General features: G+C 44.0%; 1 protein-coding gene across 1 annotated transcript in view; it reads left to right on the forward strand.

Moving 5' to 3' along the window:
* Nucleotides 1-19,911, forward strand: part of LOC106561599 (copine-8) — an 86,270-nt gene that overhangs the window by 22,071 nt on the left and 44,288 nt on the right. The window contains exons 2-5 of the mRNA XM_045688455.2: nucleotides 910-950; nucleotides 10,087-10,133; nucleotides 10,622-10,725; nucleotides 17,434-17,473. Coding sequence (XP_045544411.1) covers nucleotides 910-950; nucleotides 10,087-10,133; nucleotides 10,622-10,725; nucleotides 17,434-17,473 — 232 coding nt within the window. The remainder of the gene's footprint in view (nucleotides 1-909; nucleotides 951-10,086; nucleotides 10,134-10,621; nucleotides 10,726-17,433; nucleotides 17,474-19,911) is intronic.

Consider the following 19,911-nt stretch of genomic DNA (forward strand, 5'->3'; position numbering starts at 1 on the left):
GCAGTGTTGTGGTGGTGGTGGTGCAGTGTTGTGGTGTTGTGGTGGTGCAGTGTGGTGGTGTTGTGGTGGTGTGCATATGTAATCTGGCCCCCTGCTTGTTAACGGTGGGGTACCTCACTGGCTTGGAGCATCTGGTAGGAAATGGGACTTTTCTCTTCAGTGCAAAAACGAATCGCGAAATGGCTATAGGCTGTACTGGATGAATGGAGAAATCACTTGGTAAAATGGTAGTTAGGGTAAATAATAATGACTATATAACTACTTAATAACATATTTAAAATAACAAATTTAAAGCAACAACAAAGAAGTTACTGCAAACAACCAACACAGTTTATTTCCCATCTGACATCAGTGCACGTGCAATAGAACAGCAGAATATATAGTGAATGTATGCAAACAACCATTTTTCCCATCTGACATCAGTACACGTGCAATAGAACAGCAGAATATATAGTGAATGTATGCAAACAACCATTTTTCCCATCTGACATCAGTGCACGTGCAATAGAACAGCAGAATATATAGTGAATGTATGCAAACAACCATTTTTCCCATCTGACATCAGTGCACGTGCAATAGAACAGCAGAATATATAGTGAATGTATGCAAACAACCATTTTTCCCATCTGACATCAGTGCACGTGCAATAGAACAGCAGAATATATAGTGAATGTATGCAAACAACCATTTTTCCCATCTGACATCAGTACACGTGCAATAGAACAGCAGAATATATAGTGAATGTATTTTTACCAAGCCTGCCGGAGGCTCCTCCCCTCCGTTTCTCCTCCATTTCAACATCAAAACAATAACAAAGGTGCTGGGGTGAACAGTGGCGCTGTTTCCCCTAATACAGATAACATCTTTCACAACCAATAATGACTGTTTCTTTGCTTTCTTGTTTTACAGAAATCTCCTGGACAGAGACACATTCTCCAAATCAGACCCACGTAAGATTATCTTTTATACACGCATTTACACACACACACACACACACACACACACACACACACACACACACACACACACACACACACACACACACACACACACACACACACACACACAATCACACACACACACACACACACACACACACACACACACACACACACACACACACACACACACACACACACGCTTACTCTCTCGTTCTCTCTGGCCCTCTCTCTTCCCCCTGTGAATCAGTGTGCATTTGCATATGTCAGATGTCGTATTTGTCACTGTAATCTCAACTCTGGCTCGACTTGACTGAGCAGAAACAGTCTGTCCTCGTGTACACCAGCCATAGGTTAGAGGATTCCTCTGCTGCTTATTCCCTGCTGATTCTAGAAATATTCAAAATCATGACATTTTAGTCATGTTTCTGGATTTTTGCCTAACCTTATCTATCATATCTGTCATAGAGATAATGGGATGTCTGTGGTCTGTAGTGTGTAGATAAGTACATCCTTAAAATGAGGACATTTGGCCCTCTGAAGGAGATGTGGTCAGACTCAGCACTAGCAAGGAGGGAGGACTCTGATCCGAGAGGCCTACTGGCTGGCTGGCTGGAGGCTGGCTGACTGGCTGGAGGCTGGTTGGCTGGAGGCTGGGTGGGTGGCTGGCTGGCTTGCTGGTGGCTGGCTGGCTGGCTGGGTGGGTGGCTGGAGGCTGGCTGGCTGGCTTGCTGGAGGCTGGCTGACTGGCTGGCTGGCTGGAGGCTGGCTGACTGGCTGGGTGGGTGGGTGGCTGGCTGGGTTGCTGGTGGCTGGCTGGCTGGCTGGAGGCTGGCTGGGTAGCTGGCTGGCTGGAGGCTGGCTGACTGGCTGGAGGCTGGTTAGCTGGAGGCTGGGTGGGTGGCTGGCTGGCTGGCTGGCTGGAGGCTGGCTGGCTGGCTGGAGGCTGTAGCATGTTTATCCAAGGAGGTACTTGTGCTGTGTCCATGTCTCTGATGTGCTGACGGTACTGACCCCAGTCACACAGCATTATACCTCCTCAGCACTGCACTACAAGCCAGGGGGCCCAAGACGCGCACACCACACACACACACACACACACACACACACACACACACACACACACACACACACACACACACACACACACACACACACACAAACACATGCACACCGGGTTGGGTAGGTTACATACTAAATGTAATCTGTTACAATTACTAGTTACTTGTCCAAAATTGTCACGAGTAACCTAACTTTTGGATTATCCAAACTCAGTAACGTAATCTAATTACTTTCAGTTACTTTTATATTACTTTCTCTTAAGGGGCATACAAAAAAGACAAAAATGTATATTACCAATTGAACGACATCTATTTAAGCAATAAGGCACGAGGGGTTGTGGTATATGGCCAATATATGCACTAAAGCACGACGCAAAGCGGAGTGCCTGGATATAGCCCTTAGCCGTGGTATATTGGCCATATACCACAAACCCCTGAGGTGCCTTATTGCTATTATAAACTGCTTACCAACGTAATTAGAGCAATAAAAATGCATGTTTTGTCATACCCATGGTATACAGTCTGATATACCACGGCTGTCAGCCAATCAGCATTCAGGGCTCGAACCACCCAGTTTATAATACCATAAAAATCAATGTTAGAGTTTACATAGCTGGCCATAAATGGATGTTGCATTTTACTTTATGGGTTGGTTTTGTAGGCTTGAGTGACAAAGTTACAGACCCACCAATATCATACCCCCAAGACATGCTAACCTCTCATCATTACAATATCAGGGGAGGTTAGCATTTTATATCATACCCCCAAGACATGCTAACCTCTCATCATTACAATATCAGGGGAGGTATGATATTAGTTTTTTTTTTGGGGGGGGGGGGGGTATGATATTTATGCCTCTGTAACTTTCTCACTCATCATTATTCACAATTCATTCAGGATTACCCCGTAATCCCGGTAGTGTAACATTTGATAAAATACTTTGTGAATTTCACCAGGTTCATATATTAATATAGCATGCTGATTTGTTATTATGCACGCCTGCATCCTGGGAATAGGGGAGTGTGTACTTGCGTTTTGCCCTGTCTGCTCATGTTCAAACCATTCTGATGCACTATGAGAGGTAGGGACGCTTTTTCTGTCATCTTCAGAAAAGTTACATTCCTTTAATCACAAAGCCATGACACACAGTGTTTTGTTTATGAAAAATGTTGGATATTTAGAGTTTACTTATAAGTGGATGATATTGTCAAGATGTAATTGTACTTTTTAGGATGAGATTAACAGTCTGAATTCAACATGTGGTTACTAGCTCGCTAAGGTATTGTATGTGCGAACGATGGCTAACTCCTTGACTGATCCCAGTCTTTTGTATTGTGCATCTGTTGTAGAAAGAGGCGATGATTGGCAGAACATATGTGCTCTACAAATATTTAGTCTTTTCTTTTGGATGCAGGTATGTGGTTTTATCTACAGTGCATTCGGAAAGTATTCAGACCCCTTTACTTTTTCCACATTTTGTTACATTACAGACTTATTGTAAAATGTATTAAATAAAAAATGTTCCTCATCAATCTATACACAATACCCCATAATGACAAAGCCAAAACAGGTTTTAATTTTTTTTTTCAAATGTATTAAAAATAAAAGGTAGGTATTCAGACCCTTTGCTATGAGACTCAAAATTGAGCTAATTTGCATCCTGTTTCCATTGATCATCCTTGAGATGTTTCTACAACATTATTGGAGTCCACTTGTGGTAAATTCAATTGATTGGACATGATTTGGAAAGGTACATACCTGTCTATATAAGGTCCCACAGTTGACAGTACATGTAAGAGCAAAAACCAAGCCATGAGGTTGAAGGAATTGTCTGTAGAGTTCCGAGACAAGATTGTGTCGAGAAACAGATCTGGACAAGGGTACCAAAAAATGTCTGCAGCATTGAAAGCCCCTAAGAACATAGTGGCCTCCATCATTCTTAAATGTAAGAAGGTTGGAACCACCAAGACTCTTCCTAGTGCTGGCCGCCTGGCCAAACTGAGCAATCGGGGGAGAAGGGCCTTGGTCAGGGAGGTGACCAAGAACCCAATGATCACTGACAAAGCTCCAGAGTTCTACTGTGGAGATGAGAGAACCTTCTAGAAGGACAAACATCTCTGCAGCACTCCACCAATCAGGCCTTTATGGTAGAGTGGCCAGACGAAGCCACTCCTCAGTAAAAGGCACATGACAGCCCTCTTAGAGTTTGCCAAAGATCCCCTAAAGTACTCTAAGACCACAAGATTCTCTGGTCTGATGAAACCAAGATTGAACTCTTTGGCCTGAATGCCAAGTGTCACATCTGGAGGAAACCTGGCACCATCCCTATTGTGAAGCATGGTGGTGGCAGCATCATGCTGTGGGGATGTTTTTTAGCAGCAGGGACTGTGAGACTAATCAGGATCAAGGGAAAGATGAATGCAGCAATGAACAGAGAGATCCTTGATGAAATCCTTCTCCAGATTGCTCATGATCTCAGACTGGGGCGAAGTTTCACCTTCCAGCAGGACAACGACCCTAAGCACACAGCCAAGACAACGCAGGAGTGGCTTCGGGACTAGTCTCTGAATGTCCTGGAGTGACCTAACCAGACCCTGGACTTGAACCCGATCGAACATCTCTGGAGGGACCTGAAAATAGCTGTGCAGCGACACTCCCCATCCAACCTGATAGAGCTTGAGAGGATCTGCAGAGAAGAATGAGAGAAACTACCCAAATACAGGTGTGCCAAGCTTGTAGCATCATACCCAAGAAGACTAGAGGCTGTAATCGCTGCCAAAGGTGCTTCAACAAAGTACTGAGTAAAGGGTCTGAATACTTATGTAAATGGTATATTTTATAAAAACCTGTTTTTGCTTTGTCATTATGGGGTATTGTGTGTAGATTGATGAGGATTTGTTTTGTTTTTATCCATTTTAATATAAGCTGTAACGTATCAAAATGTGGAAAAAGTCAAGAGGTCAATGTCCTGATACTTTTGGAGCTCACTGAATTAGCCTACTCTGTTGATGATTATGTTGTCATGGACGACTGATTGGGCTCATTGCTTCCAGTTGAAAAATAAATGCTGCTCTCATGGAATGAAATACTTTGAGCACTACTGAAAAGTGCTATTTTTTTTTTGAAAAATGTATGCTGTAAGCTGCATTTGCTATAGGACTATTGTTTAAGTTTTTGTTGGTGAAACTTTGATACCTCCATAATTTGCAGCTGTTTAAATATATCAAAAGTGCGCAAGTTTGAGCATGTGATGTCCAGTTTTTTTATCAGCAGGAATTAGATTGAGCAATAAAAGCCTCTCTCGTGTTCTTCTTAAGTTTAACTTGTTGTTGACAGTATGGAGCACAATACCATGGAGGAGATTAGAAGGGAGGAACTCCCTCAAACTTTTATTCCATAGACTGGGCTCCACACTATGCAGCTGTTGCAAGAGCGCATTTTGTCACTGGCTGTCCACTGGATGCAAAAACTATGATTGATAGGCAGCTTAAACTACCACATTATGTAAGGCACAAATAGCTAAATGAGAGAGCAGCAGTGTGATTCACATCAATGCGCTATGTAGATAACAATAAGATGTGATATCCGCGAGGCTACACCACTGCTGTTGTCCTTACCTCCAAGCGTTTAGTGAAGAGGGATAATCTTCAGATGTAGACAGCATTCGCACCATTGGAAGACATACACTACATGGCCAAAAGTATTCGGAGACCCCATCAAATTAGTGGATTTGACTATTTCATCCACATTCAGACAGCTGAACTCAACTGCATTACATGACGTTACATGACAGTACATGACAGTACATTACAGTATATTACACTACATTACACTACATACACAAATCATAACCACAACAGTCAGCTGGAACCCTATTTAACCATGAAAACATGCATGTCTTGGCCACTGATGTAACTACTAGAGAATGGGTTTCTCCAGAGCTCTTTTTGCTAGCGAGGGCAGGCAGAGTAGAATCACTCTTGTTGATTCTATGGACATTGAAGCCCTCTCAGGGGTAGTGATCATGGTCAGTCAGGTGGAATGGGGGCTCTGACCCCACTGATTCTGATGAGGTGTATTTTGATTTGAACATTTCAACACCCCTCCCTGTAGAAGGAATTGGCTCAGGTTACAGTAGTATGCGCTAGACTGTATTAAAACAGATTGTTTTGGGACACTAAATCTGTGCGTGTGTGTGTGTGTATTTTTAAACAATATACCTTCATAGCTGTTTATTTTGGTCCATATATTTGGGTGTATAAGTCCTCAACCGTATGATAGGTCCAACAGTCAATTTCATGCTCTTCTAAAGGTTTGGGGTGGGATTCAGACCCAGGGCCTCAAGCTTAATGATGAGCTTGGAAGGTACTCGGGTGTTGAATGCTGAACTATAGTCAATGAACAGCATTCTGACATAGGTTTTCCTCTTTGTCCAGATGGGATAGGGTAGTGTGCAGTGCGATGGCGATTGCATCGTCTGTGGATCTATTGGGGAGGTAAGCAAATTGAAGTGGGTCTAGGGTGTCAGGTAAGGTAGAGGTGATGTGATCCTTGACTAGTCTCTCAAAGCACTTCATGATGACAGAAGTGAGTGCTACAGTGCGATAGTCATTTAGTTCAGTTACCTTTGCTTTCTTGGGTACAGGAACAATGGTGGCCATCTTGAAGCATGTGGGACAGCAGACTTGGATAGGGAGAGATTGAATATGTCCAATAACACTCCAGCCAGCTGGTCTGCGCATGCTCTGAGGACGCGGCTAGGGTTGCTGTCTGGGCATGCAGCCTTGCCAGGGTAAACACGCTTAAATGTCTTACTCACGTTGGCCACGGAGAAGGACAGCCCACAGTCCTTGGTAGCAGGCTGCGTCGGTGGCACTGTGTTACCCTCAAAGTGGGCGAAGAAGGTGTTAACTTGTCCGAAAGCAAGACGTCGGTGTCCGTGACGTGGCTGGTTTTCCATTTGTAGTCCGTGATTGTCTGTAGACCCTGCAACATACGTCTCGTGTCTGAGCCGTTGAATTGCAACTCCACTTTGTCTCTATACTGACTCAAACAGGAAGTACCCATGCTAACGATTATAGGAGAAGTTGTACCCACTTGTGGAGGGAATAACTACACTGTTTACATTCTGCCATATTCCCAGTCACCTTGCCATGGTTAAATGCGGTGGTTCGCGCTTTCAGTTTTGCGCGAATGCTGCCATCTATCCATGGTTTCTGGTTAGGGTACGTTTTAATAGTCACAGTGGGTACAACTTCTCCTATACACTTCCTGATAAACTCAGTCACAGTATCAGTATAATCGTCAATGTTATTATCGGAGGCTACCCGGAACATATCCTAGTCTTCGTGATCAGAACAATCTTGAAGTGTGGATTCTGATTGGTCAGACCAGCGTTGAATAGTCCTTAGCACGGGTACTTCCTGTTTGAGTTTCTGCCTATAGGAAGGGATGAGTAAAATGGAGTCGTGATCAGATTTGCCGAAAGGAGGGTGGGGGAGGGCCTTATAGGCATCCCAGAAGTTGGAGTAGCAGTGGTCGAGTGTTTTAGCAGAACGAGTACTACAGTCAATATGTTGATAGAACTTCGGCATCCTTTTTCAAAAATTTGCTTTGTTAAAATCCCCAGCTACAATACATGCAGCCTCAGGATATGTGGTTTCCAGTTTGTATAATGTCCAGTGAAGTTCTTTGAGGGCCGTTGTGGTATCTGCTTGAGGGGGGTTATACACGGCTGTGACTATAACCCAAGAGAATTATCTTGGGAGATAATACAGTCGGGATTTGATTGTAAGGTATTCTATGTCGGGTGAACAAAAGGACCTGAGTTTCTGTATGTTATCACAATCACACATTGAGTCGTTAATAATGAAACATACACCCCAGCCCTTCTTCTTCCCAGAGAGATATTTATTATTGTGTTTCCCAAAGGCGTGCACATTTCAGTTTTTACACTAGCACTTACACAACTGATTCTCATCAAAGGCTTGATTATGAGTCTGCTACTTTGTTAGTGCTCGGGAAATATCAAAATGTGCACCCCTTGGGTCACCAGGACCAGGATTCAGAAACTGCCTTAGCATTTTAGCACTTTCAACTCTGTTCCTTTTTTTTGTCCTTTCTCTTCGAAAAAAATCTTCATTGCTGCCTGGGAGGCAGAGTTACACTGACATTTACATTAATTAGGAACAGAGCTTTCCTCTCATGATGTCATAGCCTAGGAGATAGAATGTTATCTTCCAGGTTTTCTTATGCTGTGTTTCCTCTGTCTTTTTACTGTTGTTTTAACTGCTGTTTCCTCTGTGTTTTAACTGTGGTTTCCTCTGTTTTAAGTGCTGTTTCCTCTGTGTTTTAACTGCTGTTTCCTCTGTGTTTTTACTGCTGTTTTAACTGCTGTTTCCTCTGTGTTTTAACTCCAGTTTCCTCTGTGTTTTAACTGCTGTTTCCTCTGTGTTTTAACTACTGTTTCCTCTGTGTTTTAACTGCTGTTTCCTCTGTGTTTTAACTACTGTTTCCTCTGTGTTTTAACTCCTGTTTCCTCTGTGTTTTAACTACTGTTTCCTCTGTGTTTTAACTGCTGTTTCCTCTGTGTTTTAACTACTGTTTCCTCTGTTTTAACTGCTGTTTCCTCTTTGTTTTAACTGCTGTTTCCTCTGTGTTTTAACTACTGTTTCCTCTGTGTTTTAACTACTGTTTCCTCTGTTTTAACTGCTGTTTCCTCTGTGTTTTAACTACTGTTTCCTCTGTTTTAACTGCTGTTTCCTCTGTGTTTTTACTGCTGTTTTAACTGCTGTTTCCTCTGTGTTTTAATCCCAGTTTCCTCTGTGTTTTGACTGCTGTTTCCTCTTTGTTTTAACTGCTGTTCCCTCTGTGTTTTAACTGCTGTTTTGACTGCTGTTTCCTCTGTGTTTTAACTGCTGTTTTGACTGCTGTTTCCTCTTTGTTTTAACTGCTGTTCCCTCTGTGTTTTAACTGCTGTTTTGACTGCTGTTTCCTCTTTGTTTTAACTGCTGTTCCCTCTGTGTTTTAACTGCTGTTTTGACTGTTGTTTCCTCTTTGTTTTAACTGCTGTTTCCTCTGTGTTTTAACTACTGTTTCCTCTGTGTTTTAACTACTGTTTCCTCTGTGTTTTAACTGCTGTTTCCTCTGTGTTTTTACTGCTGTTTCCTCTGTGTTTTAACTACTGTTTCCTCTGTGTTTTAACTGCTGTTTCCTCTGTGTTTTAACTGCTGTTTCCTCTGTGTTTTAACTGCTGTTTCCTCTTTGTTTTAACTACTGTTTCCTCTGTGTTTTAAACTACTGTTTCCTCTGTGTTTTAACTACTGTTTCCTCTGTGTTTTAACTACTGTTTCCTCTGTGTTTTAACTGCTGTTTCCTCTGTGTTTTAACTACTGTTTCCTCTGTGTTTTAACTACTGTTTCCTCTGTGTTTTAAACTACTGTTTCCTCTGTGTTTTAACTGCTGTTTCCTCTGTGTTTTAACTGCTGTTTCCTCTGTGTTTTAACTGCTGTTTCCTCTTTGTTTTAACTACTGTTTCCTCTGTGTTTTAACCGCTGTTTCCTCTGTGTTTTAACTGCTGTTTCCTCTGTGTTTTAACTGCTGTTTCCTCTGTGTTTTAACTGCTGTTTCCTCTGTGTTTTAACCGCTGTTTCCTCTGTGTTTTAACTGATGTTTCCTCTGTGTTTTAATTGCTGTTTCCTCTGTGTTTTAACTCCAGTTTCCTCTTTGTTTTAACTGCTGTTTCCTCTGTGTTTTAACTACTGTTTCCTCTGTGTTTTAAACTACTGTTTCCTCTGTGTTTTAACTGCTGTTTCCTCTTTGTTTTAACTACTGTTTCCTCTGTGTTTTAAACTACTGTTTCCTCTGTGTTTTAACTGCTGTTTCCTCTGTGTTTTAAACCCAGTTTCCTCTGTGTTTTAACTGCTGTTTCCTCTGTGTTTTAACTACTGTTTCCTCTGTGTTTTAACTGCTGTTTCCTCTTTGTTTTAACTGCTGTTTCCTCTGTGTTTTAACTACTGTTTCCTCTGTGTTTTAACTGCTGTTTTACACAGGCTTTTCCTTTTGTTTTCTTCCTCTCCTCTTGACAGTTTGTGTGCTGTACACTCAAGGAATCTCCAACAGGGAATGGAGAGAGGTGAGTTGAGGTGAGGGGGGAGAGGTGAGTTGAGGTGAGGGGGGAGAGGTGAGGTGAGTTGAGGTGAGGGGGGAGAGGTGAGGTGAGACGGGGGGGTGAGTTGAGGTGAGGGGGGAGAGGTGAGTTGAGGTGAGGGGGGAGAGGTGAGGTGAGGGGGGAGAGGTGAGGTGAGGTGAGACGGGGGGTGAGTTGAGGTGAGGGGGGAGAGGTGAGTTGAGGTGAGGGGGGAGAGGTGAGGTGAGTTGAGGTGAGGGGGGAGAGGTGAGTTGAGGTGAGGGGGGAGAGGTGAGTTGAGCGAGGGGGGAGTGGTGAGTTGAGGTGAGGGGGGAGAGGTGAGGTGAGTTGAGGTGAGGGGGGAGAGGTGAGGGGGGAGAGGTGAGGTGAGTTGAGGTGAGGGGGGAGAGGGTCCAAGGCTCTGTGAGTATTGCCTCATTCATTTTAAATCAATACAAACCAGTGGCTGTTTCTCCTTCTCTCTTTCATTCTAGTTTAGTCGGACAGAGGTGATAGACAACACACTGAATCCAGACTTTGTCCGTAAATTCCTCCTGGACTACTTCTTTGAGGAGAGGCAGAATCTCCGCTTTGACCTGTGAGTATGCACGTGTGTGTGTGTGTTTTGTTTAGAGAGGGTGAGTTAGTGAGAGTTAGTGAGGTGAGTTAGTGTGTGTACATGAGCATGTGTGGTTGAGAGAGAGTGGTGCTGTGTGTGAGTCTGTAAGCACAAGTTGAGTTACGAATAAAATATTTATAAAGTGAGAGAAAAGTGTTCACCTTTTAAATAAATAAAAATTCATACGAATTTCAACAACATAACTTTATGAATTCCCCTTGTTAATAAGATGTTTTGTAACATAATACGGTCATGGGGAAAAAGTTAAAAAGGTCAATATTGAAATACTCATGATGTTCATCATTTTTTGGAATTCATAAATGTATGTCAATTCAATTGTGGTCTTATCTCAGAGCACATCATATGGTTTAAATTGTGGTCTTATCTCAGAGCACATCATATGGTTTAAATTGTGGTCTTATCTCAGAGCACATCATATGGTTTAAATTGTGGTCTTATCTCAGAGCACATCATATGGTTTAAATTGTGGTCTTATCTCAGAGCACATCATATGGTTTAAATTGACACCATTGGTCCTTTATGTAACATGTATGCTATAGCTTGGAAAAGAAACGTGGGTGACAACATAAAGCTGCTTGTCTCCAACATTTGGACATTTAGTCTGCTTCATGTTTTGTTTCCTTGCCGCAATACAGCTGAGTGCCTGCCTTAGTGTTTAGTTGAAGAGAGTATGAGTAAGTGTGTGTTAAGTTTGAGAGACAGAGCGCGAGGGTGTGTGTGTGTTTGGGTTAGGAAGGGGGAGTTAGTGAGGATGATGGAGGGTGTGTTGGTAGCTTAGCGGACTCTGTTGTCAGTGGCTGAGCATCAGGCTGTATGACAATCTACACTGATGGTCCTCTAATGGCTCTCAGCAAAGAGTGGTTGCCGAGGCGCTCTCACACACCCCCGGCACGCACGCACACACGCACATACGCACACACACGCACGCACGCACGCACGCACGCACGCACGCACACACACACACACACACACACACACACACACACACTCACACTCACACTTACACTCCCGACACGCACGCACGCATGCACACACACACACACACACACACACACACACACACACACACACACACACACACACACACACACACACACACACACACACACACTCACACATGCAGACACACACACATACATGCACACCCCTACACACAGAAGCTGCCCGAGGGCATCCTCTCTGACAAATATATATGTGTACTTTTTCCCTTGTCATTATATGAATCATTTATGAAGATTTGTGAGTGACCGAGGCAAAGACGAATAGTACATAAGGTGCACCTGTGCATTCTGCCGTCTGCGGGCCCGGTGGCGTAACAATGTTCCCTAGTCTTATGGAATTACATTTGTACCAACATGGTACTGTATCATCTCTCTCAGCTGTGACATGGCACCTTGTCTGTAGAGACAATTATACACACCATCACACATGCACACACGTGCGGAGGCGCACGTACAGGCACACACACACACATGCACACACATGCTTGCACTCATGCACAGAAACAGGCACGCATACACACACGCAAAGTGAAAACACCTGAGCAAATGATTAAGGAAGGGGATATACTGTACTCAAATAAAACTGGTTTCTTTTTGAAAAGCTGGTGGATACATTTCAGCATACAAGTTGTTTTTATAGTTTTATGGAGAAGCTTCGTTCTTTTCAATGTCTGATTGTTTATAACCATTGACACTGACGGCCAAGCCTTTTTGTAAAATGGTACTATGATTTTCCACAATCAGTGGTTACATTTACATTTTAGTCATTTAGCAGACACTCTCATCCAGAGCCACTTACATTTAGTTCAGATAGCTGGGTGGGACAAACACATATCACAGTCATACTGTCACGTCCTGACCAGTTAAGGGTTATTTGTTGTTGGAGTTTGGTCAGGATGTGGCAGAGGGTATTTGTTTTATATGGTTTGGGGTGGTGGTGTAGGTAGTAGGTTGTTTTATTTATGTATTCCGGGGGTTTTGGGCACTGCTCTGTGTTTATGTATTTCTAGGTTTAGTTAGTTTGTTGTGGGTATAGGTTCTAGGTTTGTTTTCTATGTAGAGTTAATTGGGATTGGACTCCCAATTGAAGGCAGGTGTGTTGAGTTGCCTTTGATTGGGAGTCCTATATTAGTAGGGTGTGTTTGTCTGTGTGTTTGAGGGTAATTGTTTGTGAGCACTGCATTTATTGAACCTGCTGCACTGTCTAGTCGTGAGTACTGTTTATTGTTTTGTTTTTCCTGTGGATGCTTTTCGTTTTTTCTGTCACAAAAGAATGAGTATCCACATACCCGCTGCATTTTGGTCTTCCCTTCAACACGGCACCTTTTGTGACAGAATTACCCACCAAACCAAGACCAAGCAGCGGAGAGAGGAGCGGCACGCTAAGTATATGGACTATGGGGAGAGATGGACTTGGGAGGAGATTTTGGACGGGGCTGGACCTTGGCATCAGGCTGGGGAATACCGTCGCCCACGGGAGGAGATCGAGGAAGCGAAGGCTGAGAGGCGGCGTTTTGAAGCCATGAACGCGCTGGCGAGGAAGCCGGAGAGGCACCCCCAAGATTTTTTTTTAGGGGGGGGCACACGGGTAGTTTGGCTAGGTCTAGGAAGAGCCATAAGCCAGCTACCCGTGAGTATGTGGAGATGCGTAGGGAGGTGAGAGCGCCGTGTTTCGCTGAGGTGCGCACTATCTCGCCTACACGCATGCACAGCCCAGTCCGCCCTGCACCAGCACCCCGCTCGTGCAGGGCTACTAGTTCCATCCAGCCAGGACGGGTTGTGCAGGCGGTGCGATCACGGCCACCTGCGCGCCTCCATGGCCCAGTCTTTCCGGTTCCTGCCTCGTGCTTTCCCGGAAGTGAGTACCTCCAGTCTGGCACGACCAATACCAGCAACCCGGACCAAGCTTCCCAGTAGTCAGCCTAGTCCTGTTCAGCCTGTTCCCGCTCCCCGCACTAGCCTGAAGATGCGTGTGCCCAGACTGGCACATCCAATACCAGCCCCATGCATCAGGCATCTAGTGCGTCTGCCCGAGTGGCCCGACTGCCCTCCGGGTCTGCCCGAGTGGCCCGACTGCCCTCCGGTCCAGCCCGAGTGGCCTCCTGTCCTCCGGCCCAGCCCGAGTGGTCCGTCTGCCAGGGTCAGCCCGAGTGGCCCGTCTGCCCGGCGCAGCTATCGGCGCCACCGAAGTGGGCGACGCCGAAGGTGGAGTGAGGTCCACATCCTGCACCTGAGCCACCTCCAGGATAGGTGGGTTGGGGAGGCAGGGTGTAGCACAGTGCCGTCGTTGACGGCAGCCACCCTCCCTTCCCTCCCTTATTGTTTAGGGGGATATTTTTTGTTTGGGGGTTTGTTTTTTCTTTTAGGTGCATTCCGGGGTCTGCATCTTTAGAGGGGGGGGGTACTGTCACGTCCTGACCAGTTAAGGGTTATTTGTTGTTGGAGTTTGGTCAGGATGTGGCAGAGGGTATTTGTTTTATATGGTTTGGGGTGGTGGTGTAAGTAGTAGGTTGTTTTATTTATGTATTCCGGGGGTTTTGGGCACTGCTCTGTGTTTATGTATTTCTAGGTTTAGTTAGTTAGTTGTGGGTATAGGTTCTAGGTTTGTTTTTTATGTAGAGTTAATTGGGATTGGACTCCCAATTGAAGGCAGGTGTGTTGAGTTGCCTTTGATTGGGAGTCCTATATTAGTAGGGTGTGTTTGTGGGTAATTGTTTGTGAGCACTGCATTTATTGAGCCTGCTGCACTGTCTAGTCGTGAGTATTGTTTTGTTTTTCCTGTGGATGCTTTTCGTTTTTTCCATTAAAAGAATGAGTATCCACATACCCGCTGCATTTTGGTCTTCCCTTCAACACGGCACCTTTTGTGACACATACACTCTTAGAAAAAAGGGTTATTTGCGGAGGTATTGAATGGTTCAACCTAGAATCTTTAACGTCATAAGAACCATTTTTGGAAGTAAGGGTTCTTTGACGATTCTTTGGAAGGCACAAAGGATTCTTTGGAAGACAAGAAGGGTTCCACATAGAACTAAATATCATGATTCCCAGCATGCTCTATTGCAGGGTGATTTTAAGAATTGTTTGTTCTAATAGCTGTGTTTTTGCATGTACATTGATTGATAGATACATTTTATGCTACAAAGAAATATAGCATACAATTTTCTAAACTAATCCAATCTGTTAGTAGTTGGACTTATTGCATCCGTTACTGAGATGGTTGTTCCAGTTTAGATGATTGAGGTAGTCTTCCCTACCCTGGCAGTCATTCTGAATGCAGATTGAGGGTGATAAAACATTCCACTTGATGGATATCCTAACTCTGGCTGGATTCCAATAAGAATTAAACATCACTTGGCAATCCAGAATAGTGAAGGGAAAGGGGTTACCTAGTCAGTTGTACAACTGAATGCATCTTCCACATTTAACCCAACCCCTCTGAATAAGAGAGGAGCGGAGAGCTGCCTTAATCGACATCCACGGTGCCCAGGGAACAGTGAGTTAACTGCCTTGCTCAGGGGCAGAACGACAGTTTTACCTTGTCAGCTTGGGGATTCGATCCAGCAACCTTTCGGTTACAGGCCCAACGCTCCTAACCGCCAGTCTACCTGCCTCAAGTGTGACTTGCAGGCCTGATGTGGCCCGTAAACCAGGAGTTTCCTAACATCACTGTGTTAGGCTATAAGATGGCCTCAAAGAAAGGCCTTATGTACAGTTCCTTGCAAAAATATTCACCCCCCTTTGGCATTTTTTCTATTTTGTTGCATTACAACCTGTAATTTAAAGTGATTTTTATTTGGATTTCATGTAATGGACATACAAAATAGTCCAAATTGGGGAAGTTATTTTTTTTTTTTTTTATTGTTTCAAAAAATGTACAATAATTTAAAAGGAAAAAAAAAAGTGGTGTGTGCACATGTATTCACCCCTTTTGCTATGAAGCCCCTAAATAAGATCTGGTGCAACCAATTACCTTCATGAGTCACATAATTTCTTAAATAAAGTCCACCTGTGTGCAATCTAAGTATCACATGATTTGTCACATGATCTCAGTATATATACACCTGTTCTAAAAGGCCCCAGAGTCTGCAACCCCACTAAGCAAGGGGCACCACCAAGCAAGCGACACCATGAAGACCAAGGAGCTCTCCAAACAGGTCAGGGACAAAGTTGTGGGGAAGTACAAATCAGGGTTGGGTTATAAAAAAAATCTGAAACTTTGAACATGCCACGGAGCACCAATTAATCCATTATTAAATAAATGGAAAGAATATGGCACCACAACAAACCTGCCAAGGGAGGGCCGCCCACCAAAACTCACAGACCAGGCAAGGAGGGCATTAATCAGAGAGGCAACAAAGAGACCAAAGATAACCCTGAAGGAGCTGCAAAGCTCCACAGCGGAGATTGGAGTATCTGTCCATAGGACCACTTTAAGCCGTACACGCCACAGAGCTGGGCTTTATGGAAGAGTGGCCAGAAAATGAGAACACCATCCCCACAGTGAAGCATGGCGGTGGCAGCATCATGCTGTGGGAATGTTTTTCATCAGCAGGGACTGGGAAACTGGTCAGAATTGAAGAAATGATGGATGGCGCTAAATACAGGGAAATTCTTGAATCCTGTTTCAGTCATCAAGAGATTTGAGACTGGGATGGAGGTTCACCTTCCAGCAGGACAATGACCCTAAGCATACTGCTAAAGCAACACTTGAGTGGTTTAAGGGGAAACATTTAAATGTCTTAGAATGGCCTAGTCAAAGCCCAGACCTCAATCCAATAGAGAATCTGTGGTATGACTTAAAGATTACTGTACACCTGCAGAACCCATCCAACTTGAAGGAGCTGGAGGAGTTTTGCCTTGAAGAATGGGCAAAAATCCCAGTGGCTAGATGTGCTAAGCTTATAGAGACAAACCATAAGAGACTTGCAGCTGTAATTGCTGCAAAAGGTGGCTCTACAAAATATTGACTTGGGGGGGTGAATAGTTACGCACACTCAAGTTTTCAGTTTTTTTGTCTTATTTCTTGTTTGTTTCACAATAAAAAATATTTAGCATCTTCAAAGTGGTAGGCATGTTGTGTAAATCAAATGATACAACCCCCCCAAAAATCTATTTTAATTCCAGGTTATAAGGCAACAAAATAGGAAAAATGCCAAAGGGGGTAAATACTTTCGCAAGTCATTGTAATTGTCATAAATAATTGATTTTCAAAGGCTGGTGGAAACGTTCATAGAGGGTTCTAGGAAGAACCTTTAGAGGATGAAAGGGTTCTTGGAATAACCCTTCATAGAGAGTTCTAGATAGAACCATTCACAGGGGGTTCTATGAAGATCCCTACATAAAGAGTTGTAGGTAGAACCCTCCACATAGGGTTCTACCTACCACCAAAAAGGGTTCTACCTAAAACTCTCTATGAAGGGTACAAACCGAAGAACCCTACATGGTTCAACTTACCACCTTTTTTTTCTCTAAGAGTGTTGTAAGAACATTTTTCCTCAATAAAGTAGCTGTCAGCAAAGTCAGAGCTAGTAATGGGGGGAAAAAGTCAAGTGTGAGTGTTAGTTCACGAAAGGTAATTCTAATGAAAAAATATATATATTCTTTACTAGTTTTTTTTTTTATTTGATTTTTTTATTATGTGTCGTTTCCTGTTTCTCTCCAGGTATGACCTCGACTCGAAAAGCGACAACCTGTCTAAACATGTGAGTTGCCTTTTTCCTCTCCTGTATAACCAGTCTGTCTGTTCAGTAATGCTCTCATAGGACAAATACAGATAGTCTCTAGAACTCCTTCCAGTCCCAAACCATATCACAGACGCGATGCCAGGTGATGCTAAGACCAAACTGCTAGTCTCTGGCTAGGCTACCACTGTAGTTCTAGGGTGGCTGTGACTTTATCAAGAGCTCCTCTCTCCATCCGTCCACACATCCAGCAGAGTAGCCCCAGCTCCCCTCGAAGCCCCAGGCTAACACTGAAAGCACTGAGCACACAGAGTCACTCTCAGTATGATGACTGAGGACGCTTGGATGCGCCCTGTCGCCACTGCAGATGTGGGGGATTGGAGATATGGCACGCAGCGTTAGCTTGGCTTCCATTGTCTATCCACGTTTCCACGTTCTCTCCATACTAGCTGCCTGCCCGCCCACCCACGGCGCTAAAAATAAATGCGAACTGAAAACGCGTAAAAGTACAATATCTCTCTTGGCAGCATCCACCGATGCGAAGACGGGGACGGTAGGGAGACCCATCACAGCAGATGTTTTTCTCTGGCCATATTGTTTCCATACCTCGAGCTGATTGGACTGGGGAACGCTGACCACGTTTCACGGATAGAGAACAGTAATGCACAATTAACTAGTCTTTATGTTTTTTTCTAATACGTCATGTAACTCCCTGACCATGCATTTCAGATCAGATTTCCTATTGGTTGAACCATTTTGTCATCTGATGGTTTTTAGGGCTTTGGTAGCCTAGCAGAGACTTGGCCTATTCTCCAGAGGTTTGCTGGTCTGTTGTGTTCAGTACAAACCTGCCCCTCTCTGCCTCTTGTGGAAAGCTTACCCCACCGCTAGCCCATCCTGCATATCATATTAGTGACACCACAGACCCCCAGGAGTTCTAAAATCTGCACTGAAGGAGGAATGGCTTTTTCTACACTCTCTCTCTCTCTCTCTCTCTCTCTCTCTAGCTCTCTCTCTAGCTCTCTCTCTAGCTCTCTCCGAAGAAGAAAATAGTTTTTGTCATTTTTAGCAAGAGGCCCTGACTGCACGGTGGGACGGGGAGGGGAGGAGCGATCATCACCGACCGGCAGAATAGATCCTAGGAGCAGCTTTCTGCCCGCTGGACCAAACACAGCTCATCTGTCAAGTGCATTTATTCTACACAAAGCAGAGCAGAGCCAGCCAGGCCCAGTAGCACTGCATGTTACAAGTCCTCACTCCTCAAGTCTCATAAACACAGCTAGTTTCATTTCATGGCCCCAACCCAAAGGCCCTGTGCAAACAACACCATGCACACAAAACACTACTACCCTCTCTACTTGTGTTGCCAAGCAACCATGGCATAATTGGCAGAGAGTGCCAGAAAGTCCAATGCGCTGTGTATTAGTGTCAAATTGTCAAAGCCATGTAGAGTCACATGTAGGCACCATGGCCCAGTTGGTTAGGGCATGGTTGAGACGCTTACAGGACCAAGTTTTAGGGTTGATTCTCCCTGTGTGTTACCTGTATGTGTTACCTGTATGTGTTACCTGTATGTGTTACCTGTGTGTTACTTATATGTTACCTGTACGTGTTACCTATGTGTTATCTGTATGTTGCAATACCTGTATGTGTTACATGTATGTCACCTATATGTTACTTGTATGTGTTACCTGTATGTTACCTATATGTTACTTGTATGTGTTACCTATATGTTACCTGTATGTGTTACCTATATGTTACCTCTGTGTTACCTGTATGTTACAATACCTGTATGTGTTACATGTATGTTGCCTATATGTTACGTGTATATGTTACCTTCATCTGTTCAAACAATAGTACGCAAGTATAAACACCATGGGACCACGCAGCCATCATACCGCTCAGGAAGGAGACGTGTTCTGTCTCTATAGAGATGAACGTTCTTTAGTGCGAAAAGTGCAAATCAATCCCAGAACAACAGAAAAAGACCTTGTGAAGATGCTGGAGGAAACAGCTACAGAAGTATCTATATCCACAGTAAAACGAGTCCTATATCGACATAACCTAAAAGGCCGCTCAGCAAGGAAGAAGCCACTGCTCCAAAACCGCCATAAAAAAGCCAGACTACGGTTTGCAACTGCACATGGGGACAAAGATTGTACTTTTTGGAGAAATGTCCTCTGGTCTGATGAAACAAAAATAGAACTGTTTGGCCATAATCACCATCGTTATGTTTGGAGGAAAAAGGGGGAGGCTTGTCAGCCGAAGAACACCATCCCAACCATGAATCACAGGGGTGGCAGCATCATGTTGTGGGGGTGCTTTGCTGCAGGAGGGACTGGTGCACTTCACAAAATAGATGGAATCATGAGGTAGGAAAATTATGTGAATATATTGAAGCAACATCTCAAGACATCAGTCAGGAAGTTATTATAGCTTGGTCGCAAATGGGTCTTCCA

This window comes from Salmo salar, chromosome 10, assembly GCF_965601325.2.
Source record: "Salmo salar chromosome 10, fSalSal1, whole genome shotgun sequence".
Lineage (NCBI taxonomy): Eukaryota > Metazoa > Chordata > Actinopteri > Salmoniformes > Salmonidae > Salmo > Salmo salar.